This window comes from Aspergillus glaucus, assembly GCF_001890805.1.
Source record: "Aspergillus glaucus CBS 516.65 unplaced genomic scaffold ASPGLscaffold_1, whole genome shotgun sequence".
Classification (NCBI taxonomy): Eukaryota; Fungi; Ascomycota; class Eurotiomycetes; order Eurotiales; family Aspergillaceae; genus Aspergillus; species Aspergillus glaucus.
Genome location: NW_019170453.1, coordinates 1,464,109 through 1,483,425, shown reverse-complemented (window position 1 = coordinate 1,483,425; position 19,317 = coordinate 1,464,109). Strand labels below are relative to the sequence as shown.

The 19,317-nt window shown below is 50.9% G+C and overlaps 8 protein-coding genes across 8 annotated transcripts; 5 read left to right on the top strand and 3 right to left on the bottom strand.

Annotated features, from left to right (window-relative positions):
- Window positions 1–1,051: 1,051 nt before the first annotated feature.
- aspf22 (enolase acuN) lies at window positions 1,052–2,611 on the top strand (the record flags this gene model as incomplete). Its single annotated transcript, XM_022539676.1, has 5 exons — window positions 1,052–1,175; window positions 1,243–1,299; window positions 1,361–1,700; window positions 1,764–2,204; window positions 2,257–2,611. 5 exons carry the CDS (start codon window positions 1,052–1,054, stop codon window positions 2,609–2,611), a joined length of 1,317 nt encoding a protein of 438 aa, XP_022406213.1.
- Window positions 2,612–2,984: 373 nt separating this feature from the next.
- ASPGLDRAFT_71209 (eukaryotic translation initiation factor 3 subunit J) lies at window positions 2,985–4,470 on the top strand. The gene is made up of 3 exons (XM_022549542.1): window positions 2,985–3,073; window positions 3,157–3,236; window positions 3,304–4,470. The coding sequence occupies exons 1-3, from the start codon at window positions 3,055–3,057 to the stop codon at window positions 4,054–4,056; spliced, it is 852 nt and encodes a 283-aa protein (XP_022406212.1). The 5' UTR covers window positions 2,985–3,054; the 3' UTR covers window positions 4,057–4,470.
- On the bottom strand, window positions 4,214–6,443 carry ASPGLDRAFT_41576 (14-3-3 adaptor artA-like protein). Its single transcript, XM_022545439.1, has 8 exons — window positions 6,001–6,443; window positions 5,825–5,832; window positions 5,716–5,762; window positions 5,620–5,639; window positions 5,552–5,563; window positions 5,160–5,434; window positions 5,008–5,095; window positions 4,214–4,948 (listed from the first exon to the last, which is right to left on the bottom strand). The coding sequence occupies exons 1-8, from the start codon at window positions 6,010–6,012 to the stop codon at window positions 4,595–4,597; spliced, it is 816 nt and encodes a 271-aa protein (XP_022406211.1). The 5' UTR covers window positions 6,013–6,443; the 3' UTR covers window positions 4,214–4,594.
- Window positions 6,444–8,231: 1,788 nt separating this feature from the next.
- On the top strand, window positions 8,232–11,416 carry ASPGLDRAFT_115800 (calcium-transporting ATPase; the record flags this gene model as incomplete). Its single annotated transcript, XM_022539715.1, has 3 exons — window positions 8,232–8,349; window positions 8,465–8,622; window positions 8,699–11,416. The coding sequence occupies 3 exons, from the start codon at window positions 8,232–8,234 to the stop codon at window positions 11,414–11,416; spliced, it is 2,994 nt and encodes a 997-aa protein (XP_022406210.1).
- A 368-nt stretch (window positions 11,417–11,784) lies between these two features.
- Window positions 11,785–12,108, top strand: ASPGLDRAFT_31234 (uncharacterized protein; the record flags this gene model as incomplete). The annotated part of the gene is made up of 1 exon (XM_022544030.1): window positions 11,785–12,108. The coding sequence occupies one exon, from the start codon at window positions 11,785–11,787 to the stop codon at window positions 12,106–12,108; it is 324 nt and encodes a 107-aa protein (XP_022406209.1).
- ASPGLDRAFT_54172 (uncharacterized protein) lies at window positions 12,041–13,840 on the bottom strand (the record flags this gene model as incomplete). Its single annotated transcript, XM_022548067.1, has 4 exons — window positions 12,041–12,794; window positions 12,845–13,198; window positions 13,304–13,546; window positions 13,611–13,840. The coding sequence occupies 4 exons, from the start codon at window positions 13,838–13,840 to the stop codon at window positions 12,137–12,139; spliced, it is 1,485 nt and encodes a 494-aa protein (XP_022406208.1). The 3' UTR covers window positions 12,041–12,136.
- Window positions 13,841–14,463: 623 nt separating this feature from the next.
- Window positions 14,464–14,835, top strand: ASPGLDRAFT_31232 (uncharacterized protein; the record flags this gene model as incomplete). Its single annotated transcript, XM_022544029.1, has 1 exon — window positions 14,464–14,835. The coding sequence occupies one exon, from the start codon at window positions 14,464–14,466 to the stop codon at window positions 14,833–14,835; it is 372 nt and encodes a 123-aa protein (XP_022406207.1).
- Window positions 14,836–15,018: 183 nt separating this feature from the next.
- Window positions 15,019–18,307, bottom strand: ASPGLDRAFT_41572 (uncharacterized protein). The gene has a single exon (XM_022545438.1). It carries the CDS (start codon window positions 17,881–17,883, stop codon window positions 15,484–15,486), a length of 2,400 nt encoding a protein of 799 aa, XP_022406206.1. The 5' UTR covers window positions 17,884–18,307; the 3' UTR covers window positions 15,019–15,483.
- Window positions 18,308–19,317: the final 1,010 nt, after the last annotated feature.

Sequence of the window (19,317 nt, the reverse complement as noted above, 5' to 3'; positions counted from 1 at the left end):
TCCTACTACATACACGGTGCTTTGAAAACAGCAGTCACATGGAGATGCTGTTAGCTGTGACATGCAGGAGATAACGTGGGCAATTCTGACCGTTGGGATGCCCGTCATTGATGCACGGAACTGCCAATTGCTGCGTGAAGCAACAACGAGCGGAGTCCAAAACTACTTGTAGGAAGTACATTTCTTCTTGATACTCTCCGTGTGTACTGGAATAATGGCCATAGACGGAGCAAGTAACCGCAGTATAGTACTCTGTAGCGTCTCAACATTGAGCCGGATACTCACACGTGATTGATCGCATATCCTCCATCCGGGCCATTATACAATAACAATCTCGAGTAGTGTAAAGGTAGCAAGGTACTCCGTACTCTAGGAGCATAAACAACTCTTCCGCCTCAACCCGAGGGACCCCGGAAGATCTCGCTGGAGAGAATGACGGCAGACGGTCTAAAGGACAGGAAGCCCCACCACCGCCTTGGAAAGATTCGGAGAGATGCTGGACGAGTTGAAGTGTTTTGCCGACGGGGACAATTATATATTATTAGCTTCTCCTCGTCTTATTCCTTTTTTATTCCCCAGTTTTCTCACTACAACTGAAACTATCCCAAGTCAGGTGAGTTGCTTGCTTATGTTGCTGATCCCGTGACTACCCCACTATCCCACCCCTCCTTATCACTATCGCGATGATGACAACGATAATGATGATGGGATGGCAATGACAATGATGGTGATTTGACGAGTTATTATGCTTATTTTGGGGAGATTCACTATGATCTCTCCACCAATTCTCTATTATCCACCATAATTGTCCACTCCCATCAATTAATCCCGTCATCTTTCTAATCCTTCTTAATCCGTGTTTCCCTTTATTTCTACACCAATTCACTTTTGGGTCATCGGTGAACACAAACATCGCCCGCCTTGGTTGGTCCACACCGAAACAACAAACACCTATATTATATTATATCACCGTTCTCCGTTCTCTTCTCTTTTTCTCTTCTTCTTTTCTCCTCCAACTGACTGAATATCTTTTCAATCCAGTACATTCATCATGCCTATCTCCAAGGTTCACGCTCGCTCCATCTACGACTCGCGTGGTAACCCCACCGTCGAGGTCGACATTGTCACCGAGACCGGCCTCCACCGCGCCATTGTCCCCTCCGGTGCCTCTACTGGTTAGTGTTCGATTATAAGAGCCTGAAAAAGGAAGAGGAGAGCGTTTATACTGACGGTTCATTTCAGGCCAGCACGAGGCTCACGAGCTCCGTGACGGTGACAAGGCCAAGTGGCTCGGAAAGGGTGAGTGACGAAAATTTCTGGCTTGAGAAACATCACGGAACTGACGGATTTCATTGAATAGGTGTCACCAAGGCCGTTGCCAATGTCAACGAGAAGATCGGACCTGCGATCATCAAGGAGAACCTCGACGTCAAGGACCAGTCCAAGGTTGACGAGTTCCTGAACAAGCTCGACGGCTCGACTAACAAGCAGAACCTTGGTGCCAACGCCATCCTCGGTGTCAGCTTGGCCGTTGCCAAGGCTGGTGCTGCTGAGAAGGGTGTCCCTCTCTACGCTCACATCTCCGACCTTGCCGGTACCAAGAAGCCCTATGTCCTCCCCGTCCCTTTCCAGAACGTCCTGAACGGTGGTTCCCACGCTGGTGGCCGCCTCGCCTTCCAGGAGTTCATGATTGTCCCTGCGTACGTTGGTCCCTGAAGCAAATATCAAGATACAAAAGTTTCGTGCAGCTGACAGAAAACTAGTGCTGCTCCCTCTTTCTCCGAGGCCCTCCGCCAGGGTGCTGAGGTCTACCACAAGCTCAAGTCTCTCGCCAAGAAGAAGTACGGCCAGTCCGCTGGTAACGTTGGTGACGAGGGTGGTGTTGCCCCCGACATTCAGACTGCCGAGGAGGCTCTTGACCTGATCACCGACGCCATTGAGCAGGCCGGTTACACCGGCCAGGTCAAGATTGCCCTTGACGTTGCCTCCAGCGAGTTCTACAAGACCGACGCCAAGAAGTACGACTTGGACTTCAAGAACCCCGAGAGCGACTCCTCCAAGTGGCTCACCTACGAGCAGCTTGCCGACCTCTACAAGTCGCTTGCTAGCAAGTACCCCATTGTCAGCATTGAGGACCCCTTCGCTGAGGATGACTGGGAGGCCTGGAGCTACTTCTACAAGACCTCTGACTTCCAGATTGTTGGGTAAGTTTCCCCATCTGAGACCATTGATTTATTAGAAACTAACGCCTTTTAGTGACGACCTGACTGTCACCAACCCCCTCCGTATCAAGAAGGCCATTGAGCTCAAGTCTTGCAACGCCCTCCTCCTCAAGGTCAACCAGATCGGTTCTCTTACCGAGTCGATCCAGGCCGCCAAGGACTCCTACACCGACGGCTGGGGTGTCATGGTCTCCCACCGCTCCGGTGAGACCGAGGACGTTACCATCGCCGACATTTCCGTCGGTCTCCGCTCTGGCCAGATTAAGACCGGTGCTCCCTGCCGCTCTGAGCGTCTTGCCAAGCTCAACCAGATCCTCCGTATCGAGGAGGAGCTTGGCTCCAACGCCGTCTACGCCGGTGAGAAGTTCCGCAGCGCCGTTAACCTGTAAATGCTTGCTTCGGGGACCCTAGAGTAAGATGAACGCCGTCCAAGCTGGTGCATGAACCGAAACACCATTGGACACCACAGCTATGGAGGCTAGTCCTCGTGGCTATAAAACAGTTATGATGACGAATTGAGCCAATTTACGCAAGATAGTTAGCACATAATGAATGCCATCTATTCTGGTACCATTCTCTTCCATAGTACTTATATTCTCCGAAACAGTCCTCCGTAATCGGAATACCCAGGCGGCGAATGAGTCACGTGTGCGACAGCCCCACCACATCCTTATTCTTGAGCGCGATATCAACTTTGCCCACATAAAAATCCCACGGCTTTGTCCTCGTCAACGCCAGGTCCCTGGACGGATACTGTCTGCTGTTGAATTCTTGAATCTCGTCCATTCTTTAGTACCGAGGAATTTCTTTTATTTTTTTTTTATCGCTCAAGATGCCGCCATCGAAGTGGGGTATGTATAAGTCGAGAAGAATTTACAGATTCTCTCTTGGACTTGATTGAGTTATGCAGGAACAACGACTAACGATTCTCCAGACGACGAGGAGGAGAGCACCTCCCCCCCTCCCCCCGTGCTCCCCCGCCGCAGCAAGTTTGATGACGAGGAGGAAGAAGAGGTACCCCCCACCCCGATCAAAAACACCATCCATACTCTAGCAGAAGACTAACGACAAGAACAAATAGGTCCTCGACTCCTGGGACGCGGCCGAAGACAGCGACGTCGAGCGCGAAAAAGAAGCCAAAGCCGCCGAAGCTAAAGCCAAAGCCGAAGCCGAAGCCGCCGCAAACAAGAAATCCAAGAACCAACGGATAGAAGAGCATAAGGAGATTCGGCGGAAACAGGCCGAGGAGGAAGAGGCCAACGCCGAGAGCGACGAGGACGAGTCCTCGCGCCGGGAGCGCTTGCGCCGTACGGAGAAGGACTCTGATCTTGCGCACGCGGAGGATCTGTTCGGTGGTGGTGGTGGAGGTGGGGGTGCGGTTGATATTGGGGACGTGGATATGCAGCGGATGAAGAACCGGAGTGCGGCGCCCAAGCCGGTTATGGTTTCGGATTCGGCGGATCCGACTAATGCGATTGATCTTTCGGCGATGCCGTTGTTCAAGCCTACGTCGAAGGAGCAGTTTGCTAAGGTTACTTCTACCATTGGGCCTATGTTGACGGCGCACTCGAAGAAGCCGCACTATGCTCTGTGGGCACAGGATTTCGCCAAGCAGCTGGTCAAGGATCTGCCCTCTGGCGAGATCAAGAAGATCGCCAGTGCCTTGACGACTGCTAGTAACGAGAAGATGCGCGAGGAGCGTGCGGCCGACAAGGGCACCAAGAAGTCGAAGGCCGCAAAGACGAAGGTGTCCTTGGCGGCCTCCAGGGAAGACAAGATTGATTCCAGCTACGATAACTACGATGACGGGTTGGGTGATGATGATTTCATGTGATTCGATTGTCATCATTTCTTCTATGATGCTATGTCTATTTCCTGTCTACTGGAATGGATAGTTTTTGCTCTCTTTGCTTGATATCCATAGCCAGATCCATCCATACATACACGCATATACACATATGATTCTTTTTCAATACTATGTCTACCGTAGACGAGGATAAAGCATTACTTTCAATTCACGAGGGTCAGGGAGAGTATGGAATATAACAGATTAAAATACGGGAAGATGAAGCACATTGGTACCCTGCTGAGCTGGGAAAGAGAGTGAACGAAAGAAATAAACTCCATTCAGCCCCCCTTTCCTCGCCCTCCAAATATCAAACTCCTTCGGCCGACCGAACAAAGTGGAAAAGATAGTGTATGTATGCGCCAGTTTCGAATTTGCCATGCAGCTACCAGCAAGTCCTTCACCCACAAAAAAATTCACTTCGAAGGATCTCGAAAGTCCAAATAGACGAACGCTTGAGGACACAACACGGGCTTTTTGCTATAACAAAGAAAAACGAACCTCCAACTTGCCTCGCCTGTCTGGCTTAGGATTCGGGAGCAGCAGGCTTGGGCTCCTCACCCTTGTCCTCAGGAGCCGGGGCGGACTCCTCCTCGGGCTTGTCCTCCTTGGCGCCACCCTCGGCCTCGTTGCCGTCAGACGAAGTCCACAAGGTCAGGTTGTCACGCAGAAGCTGCATGATCAGAGTGCTGTCACGGTAGCTCTCTTCGGAGAGGGAGTCGAGCTCAGCAATGGCGTCATCGAACGCCTGCTTGGCAAGGTGGCAAGCACGGTCGGGCGAGTTCAGAATCTCGTAGTAGAAAACGGAGAAGTTGAGGGCGAGTCCGAGACGGATGGGATGGGTAGGGGTGAGTTCGGTCTGAGCGACATCGGTGGCGTTCTGATCAATCTGGTCAGTATTGCCCTTTTTTGAAGTCCACTATCACAAAGGACACATACCTTGTAAGCCTCGTGGGCGGCGGTGGCAGCTTCCTTGCGCTGGCCGCCAGAAGCGAACTCAGCAAGGTAACGGTGGTAGTCACCCTTCCTGTTAATCAAGGTTAACCTAGGACCCGACCATGTTGTCCTGTGGACGATCCGATCCTGCTTACATCTTGTGGTAGAAGACCTTGGACTCGCCAGTCTCGGCCTTGGGAATGAGGGCCTCATCCAGAACGTCGAGGACATCCCCGCAGACGCGCTCGAGTTCCTTCTCGATCTTCAGGCGGTAGTCACGGATGATGGTAACGTGCTGCTCAGAACCCTTGGACTCCTCCTTCTGTTCGATGGAGGAGATGATACGCCAAGAGGCACGGCGGGTGCCGACAACGTTCTTGTACGCAACGGACAGAAGGTTACGCTCATCGACGGTAAGTTCACCTCCAATCTGATGCGGGAGGTTAGTCAGGGGATGGGACGCGATCCGGTTAAATAGGAGAAATAAGGATAGGGGGAGTAAACGAGACGAAGCAATGTATTGATGCAAAGTTCAAGAGAGACATACGTTGGCGACTTCCTGTGTCACGGTTAGCAATCGTGTTAGACCAGACAGAAAAGGAGTGGACAACTAACCTTCATGTAGGTGACCATTTCTGTTCAATCAACACAAGCGATTAGCATATATGAACCCTTAAAATCATCCATATCGTAGTTGTTCTCTCATCTTACCATCGTAACGCTCGGCCTGCTCGCAGAGCCTTGCGAGGAAAGTCTTGCTGGAAGACGAAGTTGTTGTCAGTATGATTGTGTCATCTGCGGCTGACGCTCGAATGTTTACCTATCACGCTGCACAGAAAATACAAGTCAGTCCACGATTTTATTATGATAAAGACAACAAAAATCAAGAAGGAGAAAGGGATGTCGCTATAGACATGCACCCCTCCCCCTTCTCCATTGACGTCGCGACAGCGGTAACCACGACCACTGTCGAGGGGCTGTTGGGCCAGAACATACCTCAGAAACCATGGTGACTGATTAAAACGGAGGGAAGAGATTAAAGGGGGAGAAAGACACGGATATTGGACGAGAGGCAAGAAAAAAGAACAGAAATGAAGATGAAGAGAGAAGAGACAGTGAGAGAGAGGAAGAGAGAGGATGAAGATCAACTCACTTTGGGGGGGGAAATCGAGAGTGAGAGCGATGAGGCTAGTTTGTCCTGTTTGCACCCGTTGGTTCCTCAGGCATAATAGTGTCCTCTTCACTCACACTTCTCCTATCTCTGTTCTCTGCCACATTTAGTTACCCCTAGAGCTTTGCTTCTGTCTTGCTCAATCAAGTGTCAACTGTTAGTTGCCTTTTTAACAGACCAGAAAATGTCGTATGACTCCGTCATTAAGGCCCGGGGTTTGGCCCGTATACTACGACATTCAGGCAGTATCGATCTGAGGACTTCCCGGACCTCTCTAATACTTCAAGATACTTAAGATGTTTCATGCTAGTGATCAGCGTACGATATATACGTTCTAACTGGTGGTGACAAGGGTATTCACCTACATTTTGCGTCGGGCCGAACACTTCAGGGCCAGTACAGCCTGGTTTCCTCTTTGGTCTTTCTGCACTTTGCATCGTCCAAGAATAATGAATTGTTACTATGCATCATGCAGCTCTCTTTTTTTCTCGCATTAGCCGCTGGGTTCGAGCGGTCCGTAGTGTTTGCAGATAAGCTCCAAACCCCGGAGTCTGGACTCCCCCAGAAATGGCTACAGACTCGCATTAGCTGAATCACAGCCTTCGATAATGATACTGAGAACACAAAGTCCATTACGAGAAGCAACATTTTCTACAGGAGACGTCGATACCACAACCCTTTCTCGGACAACTGCATATCAAAACTACATCTTCAACTCTCTTACAGATGAAGTCAACGAGTAGATGTGAACGGGATATATTCTTCGGTGGGAGCACATGCGACATTCCTAATAGAGCAATGGATGGATACAGTTGGCAACCATGTCCCATCACCCTTGGAAAATATTTAGACTGTGTATTGAGGCTGAAGAGCTGAAAGACATCATCCAGTGTACTACTGCGTATGCAGGGCATCATCGGAGAGCCAGTTCATCTTGCTTTACGATTCCAAGGGTCCAAGGCCAGAGGGGAAACAGCATGATAAGGGTGAAAGCACTGCATATCCGCATGTCTGAGCTTGATGTTGCTTTTTTATTTTATTTTTATTTATTTTCATTTTCACCTACACTAGTTAGTCTGTACACTCCGTACAGAAGAATGCTGTGAGGTTACCCTGCGGCATGGGTGCAAGTTCCAGCTGGTCTTTCCTGTTAATGGAATGACAGTTCGACTCTGAAAAAAAAAAAAAAAAAAAAAAAAAAAAAAAAAGCCTAACTCTACAGAATACGCCGTATGGAGTATGTCTACCAAGCACCGGACATAAGGCTGATTTCGGGTGAAACAAAACGAGAAACTGGCGAATGGAGCCTCTGTTTAGTCAGACCGAATGGGTCCTCGAGCAAGGCATCATTATTTCCAGAGTCGAGTGGAGAGAAGAGCATGAACATCGTCATTAGTGGCCTCGTGGAAGATGCTGAAATTCCCCTCTTTTGGTCCTCGTCAGCGCTGAAGAGAACCGGAGACAAAGGAAGTCGTATATATACTACGTTGTATACAGAGTACAGATCGTATATGTACATGGTTCCGAAATGGGAAGTGGACAACATCCGTTGGTGTGACTATGCGCGCACCGCGATAGAGAGCGTAACCAATATCAAAGCGTTCCTCGACAGCTGGTACTAACCATGCAGACCATAATCCCTGTAGAAACACGCTATTAAACCCAGCCCTGCAGGGCTGTTTCTGACCCTAGAGATTCATGGTTGGCTCCAATTAACTTGCATCATGGTGTCTAAATGAACCAAACAAACCCCGAATTATGACTTCTTTCTTGATTACCCAATTTCCCCGGCCCGGAATCTAGTAGTATTATTTTACAGGTCTTCCTGTATATTTCACTGGTGCTGGGCGGCTTTTCTATTCTAGATCCTTCCGGTGCTGTACCGACATACTGTACCTACTAACTTTCCCCTTCGGCCACTTGGCCGTTCATCGCCCTGTTGTCCTCTCTTTTTCTCTCTCTCTTCCCTTCCTCTTCCCCTCACACCCATCTTCTGAATTCACATTTTCTTTCTCCTTTTTTCTTTCCTTATTTTCCTCCGGCTCGTGTAGCCGCTATGGAGAATTCCTTTCTCTATTCTCCAGCCGAAGTGCTTCAGCACTTCGGTGCTTCGGAGAGCTCCGGTTTATCGCAAAACCAAGTCACTGAGGCTAAGAAAAAACATGGTCCTAATGGTGAGTTACTGATTTTTCTCTTGGTGGAGGGAAAATAAAGAAGACAATCAACGAAAAATTGTTTAAAATAATGGGGTGAAGTTTGAATGCTGACCAGCTGTTTTCCCATCGCTAGCTCTGGCCGAAGATCCCCCGACTCCTCTATGGGAGCTTGTTTTGGAACAATTCAAAGACCAGCTGGTCTTGATTCTTTTGGGCTCCGCGGCTATATCCTTTTTTCTGGCTTTGTTTGAAGAAAGCGACGATTGGACAGCGTTTGTCGACCCTGTTGTGGTACGTCTCTTATCGCGCGCCTGTGTTGTCCTTCCGCGGGGAACATTTTGCTAACTCTCTCTGTGTGTGTCTACAGATTCTTACGATCCTTATCCTCAACGCGGTAGTCGGCGTGACCCAGGAAAGCAGTGCGGAGAAGGCCATTGCGGCTCTCCAGGAATACTCAGCGAACGAGGCTAAAGTGATTCGGGACGGTACCGTTCAGCGCATCAAGGCGGAAGATCTGGTTCCCGGAGATATTGTCCAAGTGGCCGTTGGTGACCGTGTGCCCGCAGACTGCCGGCTGCTCACGATTCACAGCAACGGATTCCGCGTCGACCAGGCCATTCTGACGGGTGAAAGCGAGAGTGTGTCCAAGGACACCCGTGCGGTCACGGACAAGCAAGCGGTCAAGCAGGATCAGACAAACTTGATTTTCTCGGGAACGACTATCGTTAACGGTCATGCCAATGCTGTCGTTGTCCTCACTGGTGGCTCGACCGCCATTGGTGATATCCACGAGAGCATTACCTCCCAGATCTCGGAGCCTACCCCGCTGAAGCAGAAGCTCAACGATTTCGGTGACATGCTGGCCAAGGTCATTACTGTGATCTGTGTGCTTGTTTGGGTGATTAACGTCGAGCACTTCAATGACCCGGCCTTTGGTGGCTGGACAAAGGGTGCCATCTACTACCTCAAGATTGCTGTCTCGTTGGGTGTGGCCGCCATTCCCGAAGGTCTGGCTGTGGTCATCACTACCTGCCTGGCTTTGGGTACCCGGAAAATGGCTCAGAAAAACGCCGTGGTCCGGTCTCTCCCATCTGTGGAAACCCTGGGTAGCTGCAGCGTCATCTGCTCGGACAAGACGGGAACTCTGACTACCAACCAAATGAGTGTTGAGAAGGTGGTGTATTTGAACTCGCTTGGCGCCGTGGAGGAAATCGACGTTGAAGGCACGACGTTTGCGCCATTGGGTCAGCTCTCGCGCAATGGCCAGGCCTTGGACCAGCTTGCCGTCTCCTCGTCTACTGTTCGCCAAATGACCCAAGTCATGGCTCTCTGCAACGGATCGACTCTGGCTTACGACACGAAGAGCGGTACATTCTCCTGCATTGGTGAGCCTACTGAGGGAGCTCTGCGCGCCTTGGTCGAAAAGATCGGCACGGATGACCGGACTACCAACGAAACACTTCTCCGCATGCCAGGTTCTCAGCGACTGCACACCGTGAGCTCGTATTACGGACAGCGTCTTCCCCTCAAAGCCACCTATGAATTCTCTCGGGATCGCAAGAGCATGTCGGTTTTGGTTGGCGATGGCTCGCAGCAGAAGCTTCTTGTCAAGGGTGCCTCGGAATCGATCTTGGAACGCTGCTCGCACATTGTTCTGGGCGAGAACGCATCTCGTTTGAGTCTTACGAAAGAGCACGTCAACAGATTATCGCAGCAAGTGGTGGAATACGGTAACCGAGGTCTCCGTGTGATGGCATTGGCCAGCGTGGATGTGGGCACAAACCCTCTCCTGCATAAGGCCCAGAACTCGGAAGACTACGCGCATTTGGAACAGAACATGACTTTGCTTGGTCTCGTCTGCATGCTTGACCCTCCGCGGGTGGAAGTTTCGGATTCTATCAAGAAGTGCCGTGAAGCTGGCATTCGGGTCATCGTCATCACCGGAGACAGCCCCAACACCGCCGAGTCCATTTGCCGCCAGATTGGTGTTTTTGAAGCGGACGAAGACTTGACTGGAAAGAGCTTCACGGGTCGCCAGTTCGACAGCCTTTCGGAGAGTGAGCAGCTCGAGGCCGTTAAGACGGCATCTCTGTTCTCGCGTACTGAACCCAGCCACAAGTCCAAACTGGTCGACCTCCTGCAATCTCTGAACCATGTGGTTGCGATGACTGGTGACGGTGTCAATGATGCCCCTGCCTTGAAGAAATCGGACATTGGTGTGGCTATGGGCACTGGTACCGACGTGGCCAAGTTGGCTGCTGATATGGTTCTGGCTGATGACAACTTTGCAACCATCACTGTTGCAGTCGAGGAGGGCCGGTCCATCTACAGCAACACGCAACAGTTTATCCGCTACTTGATCTCGTCGAACATTGGTGAAGTTGTGTCTATTTTCTTGACCGCCGCTCTGGGTATGCCGGAAGCCTTGATCCCTGTGCAGCTCCTGTGGGTGAACCTGGTTACCGATGGTCTGCCAGCTACTGCTCTGTCGTTCAACCCGCCCGACCACGATGTGATGCGCCGCGCTCCCCGCAAGCGTGACGAGCGTTTGGTTGGCGGCTGGCTTTTGTTCCGGTACATGGTGGTTGGTACTTACGTCGGTGCTGCTACTGTGTTCGGCTACGCTTGGTGGTTCCTCTACAACCCAGAGGGTCCGCAGATCTCGTTCTGGCAGCTTGCGCACTTCCACAAGTGCTCCTCCGAGTTCCCGGAGATCGGATGCGCGATATTCTCGAACGACATGTCCAAGTCTGCGTCGACGGTGTCACTGTCCATCCTGGTGGTTATTGAGATGCTGAACGCCATGAACGGCCTGTCGTCGAGTGAATCGCTGCTTACCTTCCCTCTCTGGAAGAACATGATGCTCGTGTATGCGGTCATTATGTCCATGGCCCTGCACTTTGCCATCCTCTACATTCCTTTCTTGCAGGGACTGTTCTCGATTCTGCCACTGAACATGATTGAGTGGAAGGCTGTGTTGGCTATCAGTGCGCCTGTCATTGTCATCGACGAAGTTCTCAAATTTGTTGAGCGTCGTCTCTACACCCTGCCTGTCAAGGCTTCTTCGAAGCCCAAGAAGGCATGAATTATGATTCGATGATGGAAACAGGGGGTGGATGTCTTATTTCTTTATTCTTTGCTTTTTACTTCTCCAATCTTGGACGGGGCTTGGGTTGGCCCAGTGATGGGAAGATGAACAGGATAGGTGTGATAGACTTGTGGGATCATATACTATCTGGTCTTGTGTTTTTGCTATTTTAAAAATAAAAATCAACAATGAGAAACGATTTCAATGCAGCAGTCTACGGTGTATTCACTGTCTCGTATTTGATAAGACCGGTTGCGCGTCGCCGTGAACATATCCCTATAGCCCGCTAATAAAAGGCCTCACAGCTCATCTGCATTTATTCCCTCACCAACCTGGGAAATTTTGACACTCCTCTTCATGCCAACATGTCAACCTACCCCTACTATCCCCCAGGCGTCTCGGTCGCCAACTACACCCTCAACACCAGGTCCACACCAGGCCTAATCACCATCTTCGTCCTCACCTGCACCGCCATCCTCACCACAACCCACGCCTTAGTCAAAAGATCCCACCCCCAAATCCCCACCCCCGACCTAGCCACAGCCCAATGGTTCGTCCTCTGCGGCTGCATCCACCTCATCCTGGAAGGCTACTACGCCACCAACGGACTAGGAGACGGTCTTGGTGGATTGCAAGACAATGTATTCGAGAGCGACGGGTGTGACATATACGCAAGTGGACAAACATAATCAACTACCAAGTACTATAACCCTATCCCTATCGCCTCCGAGTCAACTTCACCACCACTCTCCGAGTCGGCGGCAACGTCCCATAGGGCACCCATCGCTGATCCGACTGATCCCGGTTCGCAGCCCGCCGGTCAACCAGCTCACAATCAAACAAATCCAACAACAACCCCAGCGTCCCGATAATCTCATTCTTGGCGAAATGCCGCCCAGGACACATCCGCTGCCCGCCCCCATACGGCATCCAGCACTCCGCCAGACCATCCACGCTGAACTTGAGCTTGCTGTCCTCCCGCCCCCGCACGAGGAACCGTTCGGGCCAGAACTCGTCCAGCGGGCGCGAGACTATCTGCGGGCGCACGGATTCCCAGGCTGACTGGTTCCGTGCGGTAATGGACGAGAATGTGCTCATGGTCGTGTTGCGGGGGACGGTGTAATCGGAGTCCGGGCCTAGGCAGAAGGGAACGTCTTCGTTGGTGCGGGTCATGATGCCGGATACTCGGAGGCGGAGGACCTCTGCGTATGTGGATTGGAGTAAGGGCTTGGTGGATAATTGGGGGATGTCCAAAGTGTCGGTTTGCGGGTTTCTGCAGTCATGTAGTTCGGTTTGGAGTCGCTCCTGTAGGGGTTTGTCTTTGAGGGCCTCGAAGAGGTACCAGAAGACAGCACGGACGGCGTTGGCGTTGGCTCTGTGGACTGGTTAACTTGTTTCAAAAAAGGAAAGAAAAAAAGGGCGTACCCAAACAACAACCCCAAATTGTCTGAAGCAATAGCATCATCATCCAATCCGTGCTTCCGCATCAAATCCTCGTGCGCCTTGATATACCTAGTCCCAAAGAACTCATCCCAATCCGCATCATCCACGCCATGCTTGGAGCAATCCGAGTGCTGATACGCCATCCGATTCCACGCCTTGAGATTAGCAAGCTGCCGATCCCTCGTCCTATACGCAGACGGGATCATCCACCGAGGCAGCCTGCGAGAGTAATTTGCAAGCTGCCGATCGAATTCCCAAAAGTCCCCGACCAGAGTCGGGTACACTTCCAGGATGCGCGAGTCCATCATCGCCTCGATCACCGACGGGGTTACTTGGCTTTGAAGTCAGGTGTAGAAATCGGGGATCTCTAGCCCTTTTTCTCCTGTGGGGACAGCGAGGTATCTTTCTGACATGGTCAAGAGTGATTTCCCGGAGAGGTACCTGATGTTGATGCCAAGTTGTAGGTCATGTAAGTGTGGATGCGGGCCATGGTGGGAATTGTAGTGGTGCAATGAGTCGACGGGCGTGTAGAACCATTTCCGCATGGCGAACATGATTATCGGCCGGTTGGCGAGTATCCGCGATGAGCGTATGATACTCCGGATGTGACTGGGGTTTGTGACCATGATGAACTGGAATGTTCCTGCGCGAACCTTGAGGGGAGATTGGTATCCCCAGCGTTTCCTATATCAATCAGAAATTCAGAATCAGTGTTTGCTCTTTTTCTTCCGTTGGAGTTACTACTAACACGGTGGCAGCCAGAAAGTTGTCCATGCTCCATTCCAGACGAAACGCATGACACAGGCCCGGGAGATAGTACGGGATGGTTGGTGGCCTTTTCTCTGGGTTGTCGCTTTGTCTAGTCCAGAGAAACCGGAATAGAGAAACAATGTAGGTAAGGATGAAAAGAACCAATGTTCCCAGTGCAGCCAACTGAGCAGATGATAGGGCAAGCTGCCATTCCACATTTAGTGACATAATGCCAAAAAGATCATATTCCATTGCCATGCTTCAAGAGGGGAACGAGACTCTGGTGACAATTACCAGGTAGCCTTCGCAACTCATTATATACGGTGGTTCCCGTAAGCAAGAACTGTGCTGTATGCTACATCCTCGGCAGACATGCATATGATCATCAGCAACGATGATGATCGAATCAAGTATCATCCGGGCTATACCGTACATTTACAGCTTTATGTGATATCAAATGAATCTGTTATTGCTTATTTGACGTACCCAAGCCCTATGGTATTGCGGCATGTTCGCTAGGGTGTCGGTCAATCTGATATAATTGGCTGCAATTGCGTAGCTAGATTGAGTATCATGTTGACTCGCAATCCCGATCCCTGTTGGATTGGGCTGGGGTATCCCTCTTGCTTTGTCCATGGACCAGTTTGGTTCAATCTGTGGAAAGCAGCTTGTCGACAAGTCTCACCATCCATGCTATGTATTCTCACCCTACTTGCCACCTGTATGGTCAAATTACCTTGTGATGCGGAAGAGACACAGCTCTACGCTTCCCGCTCCTGCAATCAATCTACGCAGAGAAATTACGTCTCCGCGTGCACGTCTTCATTGTCCGCGCTCCGACGCGCTTTGATATGAAGATCAGGGATTGGGTTGTTCCCTCCGGGAATGCGCTGCTCGTTAGCTCTACTCCAGCTCATATGGACGTGCAGGTGTGGAATACAGGCGTGCATAACAGTGACGATGAACATCCCGTCGATGGCTTCTGGGCTGAGCGGTTTCTTAAGATTCCCGGTATTGCGGAGAGTGGGCCTAGAAAGGGCCAGACAATCTCCGGGGAAGAAAGACATTTTGAACCTGGACCTGGTCTTGGACATGGACATGGAACTGAGCCAACATTCGCACTAGACGATGTCGAAGGCGCGTGGATCCCATACGGCGGGGGCCCGCGAATGTGTCCGGGGCGGCATTTTGCGAACGGGAGACGATTTATACAGCGGCGGTGATGGTGACTTTGTTTGATTGTGAGGTTCTTGCGGATGTTCGCGCGTTGGGGATGGATATGAGGGGGTTTGGGTTTGGGACTTTGGGAGCGGTGCGGATGAGGCGACGTGTTTGACTTCTGCGTATCAATCGAAGTAGGCTGTCTTGTCGGCTTTGTATAAGGGTATTTGAGATAACCAAGGACAGGATAAGTAGCAAGCGACTTTTCATTTTTGTAACCGAGTCTATGTGCACCGATAACAAGAAAACCCGAAATATGTAGATACATAAGAGTACAATCAAACAAAAAGAGAAAACCAACGAATGTAGGCCAGCCCAGTATGTCCCACACCTTTCCTAATATGTGCTGCCAGCCCAATCCAATCCAATCCTTTTTAACCAAAGAAAACACCAAGTCAAACCAACCGTTTTTGCAAAACCGCCAATCGCTGAGAAATGCATGACACAATGCAAGGAATGTAGAGAAGCACAATATATAAAACAAAGCAAACAGACGCAAACAAGCTCAAAGTCAAGATATAAAAACAAATGAGACAACGATTGACAGATTAAAAGCAATGAAAAAGTGAAGGAATGGGCCAAGATCATAAAGTCGTCCAAGTCTATAAAACACAAAAACAAAAAAAGAGGCAAAATGTTCAGAATGCAAGTTAGCTGGTGGGAAATAGAGAGTACGACGAAGTTCGACTCTTCTTCCGACCCGCATTCTTGACAGTTCCTGTTTGGGGAAGAGAAGGCACCACGTCAGCCTTGGCCGCCTCGATAAGATCAGAGGTCGACTTGGCGCGGTCGTGCGACACAGTGCCAGGCGAGATGTCCGCAGAATCCAGGCTGGCAGTGCTGCCAAACAGAGCCTGGCTCGTCTCAAGGCTCTTAGTCTGGCGGTGGTGAGCCTCCGGCAGGCTGGGCACCGAGGGAGACTCGGCGGGCATGGTCTCGCGGCTGCTCGCCAGGCTGTGGATCAGCTCCGGGACGCTGGTGGTCGAGATGGAGGAGCGGTGCTTGCGGGCGATGGACGCCGCGCGCGAGAGGATCAGGCTCTCCTGGGAGTTGCAGTTGCTGATGGGAGAGAAGCTGCTGCGCGGGGAGACCTGGTGGTCCATGGGTGCTTTGATTACCCCCTGGGAGCAGAAGGAAAAATGGCGGTCCGATGCGGCATCCGCATTGTACTCGTCATACAGCGTGTCCTGGCTCATGTTCTTTCCCTTAGTTGAAGCGAAGAAAGATGCAGGAACTTGTTGGAAGTAGTCTCCCTCGTACGTGGTGGTCGATGGAGTCACGGCAAACTGAGTGCTGGGCACCGATCGAGACGGACTCGGGTCCAGATCCGGGCAGGCCAGAGACGACGTGCTCAGATGCGTCGACTGTGGCTTGGAAGACTGCTCCTCCTCGTCGGGTTCTTCCTCGATCACTGGGTGTTGAGGCTCATCGAACGAACGGCGAGTCCAATCGAAATCGGATGTTGATTCAGCAGCATGTTCATAGCAGTAGTCGATGTCAGCATCCCAGGAGTCGATGTTGATGTCAATGACCGATTCACGCTTCGAGACACTGCCACGGGAAGCCTGTTGAGACTTTCGATGTGCTTTCTCTTGAGGTTGCTGCTGCTGGTAAAGACGGTATTGAGGAATAGTGGGCGATGCGAGCACTTCAGAAAACTTCTTGGAGAGCTCTTCAGCCACGCAGATGGACGGGTGCGACTTGGGAACCGAGAGGTTGGAAGACGAAGGTCCCATGTCAGCTGGGGCGGGGCTCAAACGGCGAGAATCGGACTTCTCTGCCTGCTCAGGGCTGTCATGCCAGTGAGTAGTCGCCTCTTCCTCTTCGGGAACATCCTCCAGGTCCAACGCGAGGTTGGTTGACGAGATTCTCGCATCAGTGCCGACAGAGCCCGCGCGAGGACGGCTCTCATCATCCGACTCAAACAGACCAGCCAAGTTCATCTGCGACAAGGATGGCTTTCGGGGGTACACCAGCTCATGGTAATCTTGCTGGGTTGCGTTCATACCCAAGACATCGTCAATGACCCGAGTTTCCGGCTCAACCAGATCCGGGGACGCAGACGATTGACGGGAAGGTCGCCGGGGAGGGCTGGTGATGCTGGAGGTGGAGCCCGTTCTGGGGTAGCGAGAGACGGGACGGGAGAAGTTCTCATAGACGCGCGATTCCCGTTGTGCCGGCTTGGCCTTGGGACTGACGGACGATGCAGCACCAGGAGAAGCCGGAGGGCTTGCGGGGGCATCGGGGGCATCGGGGGCATCGGAAACAGCGAAGGCATGCTCATCATCGCCCGAGGTAGCCACACCGGGAGCCAAATCTTCAGACGAAAAGTTGCGGAAGTGAAGGTCCTCTGCACGAATACCCTTGAGACTGTTGATGGGCTTTTGTGAAGCACGAATGGCCGAGAATTCAGTGACGAGCTCGTTCTCCCGAGCTCGTTGGAGAGCCTGGACATGCGACGGACTGGTGTGCGTCAAGTGGTGGAAGTCAAAGGGATCCGAAATCAGACGCTTCAAGTTGTCATCTGACCTGGCATCACTCTGACGGGACCGATGACGCCCAAAGATATCAGTGACGTCGAACCGGGGCTTCTCACGCTCACCCTCATCAACCTCGTCCAATGTGGCAGAGATATTGAACTTGCTGCCCTGACGACGGAGAATGCGACTACCCCGGGAGAAGAGCGACTTGGTGATGCTATCCTGTCTTTCAGTCCGGAGAGGAGGGAACTGTCCCGCGGGGTAGGAGGACTCGTGGGAGGGGAATGACGGAGCTTGATCGGTGGAAGTCATAGAGGAAGCGGGAGAACGGCGGGAGGAAGAAGAGGTTGTCGTAGAGGAAGTAGTGGTAGTGTTGCTGCGAGAACGACCACTGAAGACGGAGCGACGCTTAGGACTGTTGGGAAAGACGTGCGCAGAAGAACGGGAACGAGCATGAATGGGATCAGAGTCGTGGTGGTGGTGGTGGTGGTGGTTGTTGTTGTTGTTGTTGTTGTTGTTGTGAGTGTCTTCCCGTGGGGGGAACGAGATAGACGGATGAGCAGAATGCATCTGTATTTGAAATATATGTATATATATACTGGGATATATGTATCCTGAATATTCGGTGACAGAAAAAGAAAAGGGAAGAAACAGGAAAAAGAGTGAAAAAAGGATAGTGAGTTTTTTAGACCATTCTGGTCAGACCCAAATTATGGACGATGGTTTCAGGAGGAGAACTGCTGTTTGGGGTTGGAGCAGCCACCGACTATCAATACAGTCCCAAAGAAAAGATAAAGAGGGGAAATATGGTAAAAGAGAGAAAAGGGTAAGAGACAAAAAGAGAGAATAAAGAGAAATGGGAATAAATGAAAGTCGAGGAGTAATGGTAGTTATAATAGAGGCTGATCAGGGCCCAGAATAAGGAACGTGGGAGAGAGATTAAATGCGAGAATAAAAAGAAACGAGCGAGGGCCACCGATCCTTCTGCACGTCGTCGAGAGGTATTTATTAGTTCTTCTTTTTTGTACTCTGTAGTTCTCTTTATATTATTCTCTAGAGTTATCGTGCTGGCCAGCATAGCTATTTCTATTGAAGATACCTTCTGATACACAATTCTATACCCCCTCCCTCACAGAACACTGATGCAGGCTCATGTACCTCAAGTACCTCAGGTACAGGTACAGGTGCAGCCCGGAGGTTGGCGAATACCGGTAAATACAATAATACCGTACCAAAACCACACGTTCCAACCCGGTGGATTCGCCATATTGGGAATGGATTGCCGGTATACGCAGTAAACTATGAGGCATAGTAGATACTACCAGTTAGACTACCGGGAGTTATGGTGATAGATCGATAACTATACCGGTAGACTAGTGATGGATATCGACCGACGTTATGAACTATATCTGAAGAGCTAGTACTCTGTACTTTGAACGGAGTAGATACGCAGTCGATAACACGGAGAATACGGGAGAGGAGAGTGTCAAACACAAGGTTCACAACGGCTGTGGACCAACCGGAGCGGGGTTAAAAACACAAACACTTCGTTATTGCCTCGAAGGATCTCCATCCATGTACTCCGGAGTACGATTATGTTCCTCGGTAAATGCCCCAGGAGAATAGCAATTGTAGATAGTAGTAAATAATCCTGTGGGTATATGTACTCTGTATGTACCAGTCAGCATAGAATCACACCGCTGTACCTGCATCTGCACGTTCTGTATACTGTTTAGGGATAGCTTGAGTGTGCCAGAGATGCATACTCACTCAGTACTCGGAGTACCCATAGGAATAGAGGCTCGTCGGACACCTTCCGGGAGTCACATGACTGCACCAGGTCCGCAGATGTGGTTCTCTCTGTAACAATAGTACACTGCTAACCTGCAAGGAACCATTTTACCCATTCCACACTTCTTTTAGTGACTCTTGATTGCTTTTTTAAGGCACGCATCGTATCCTTGACTCAAGCCCAAAAGCAATAACTAGATACTATTAACTCGA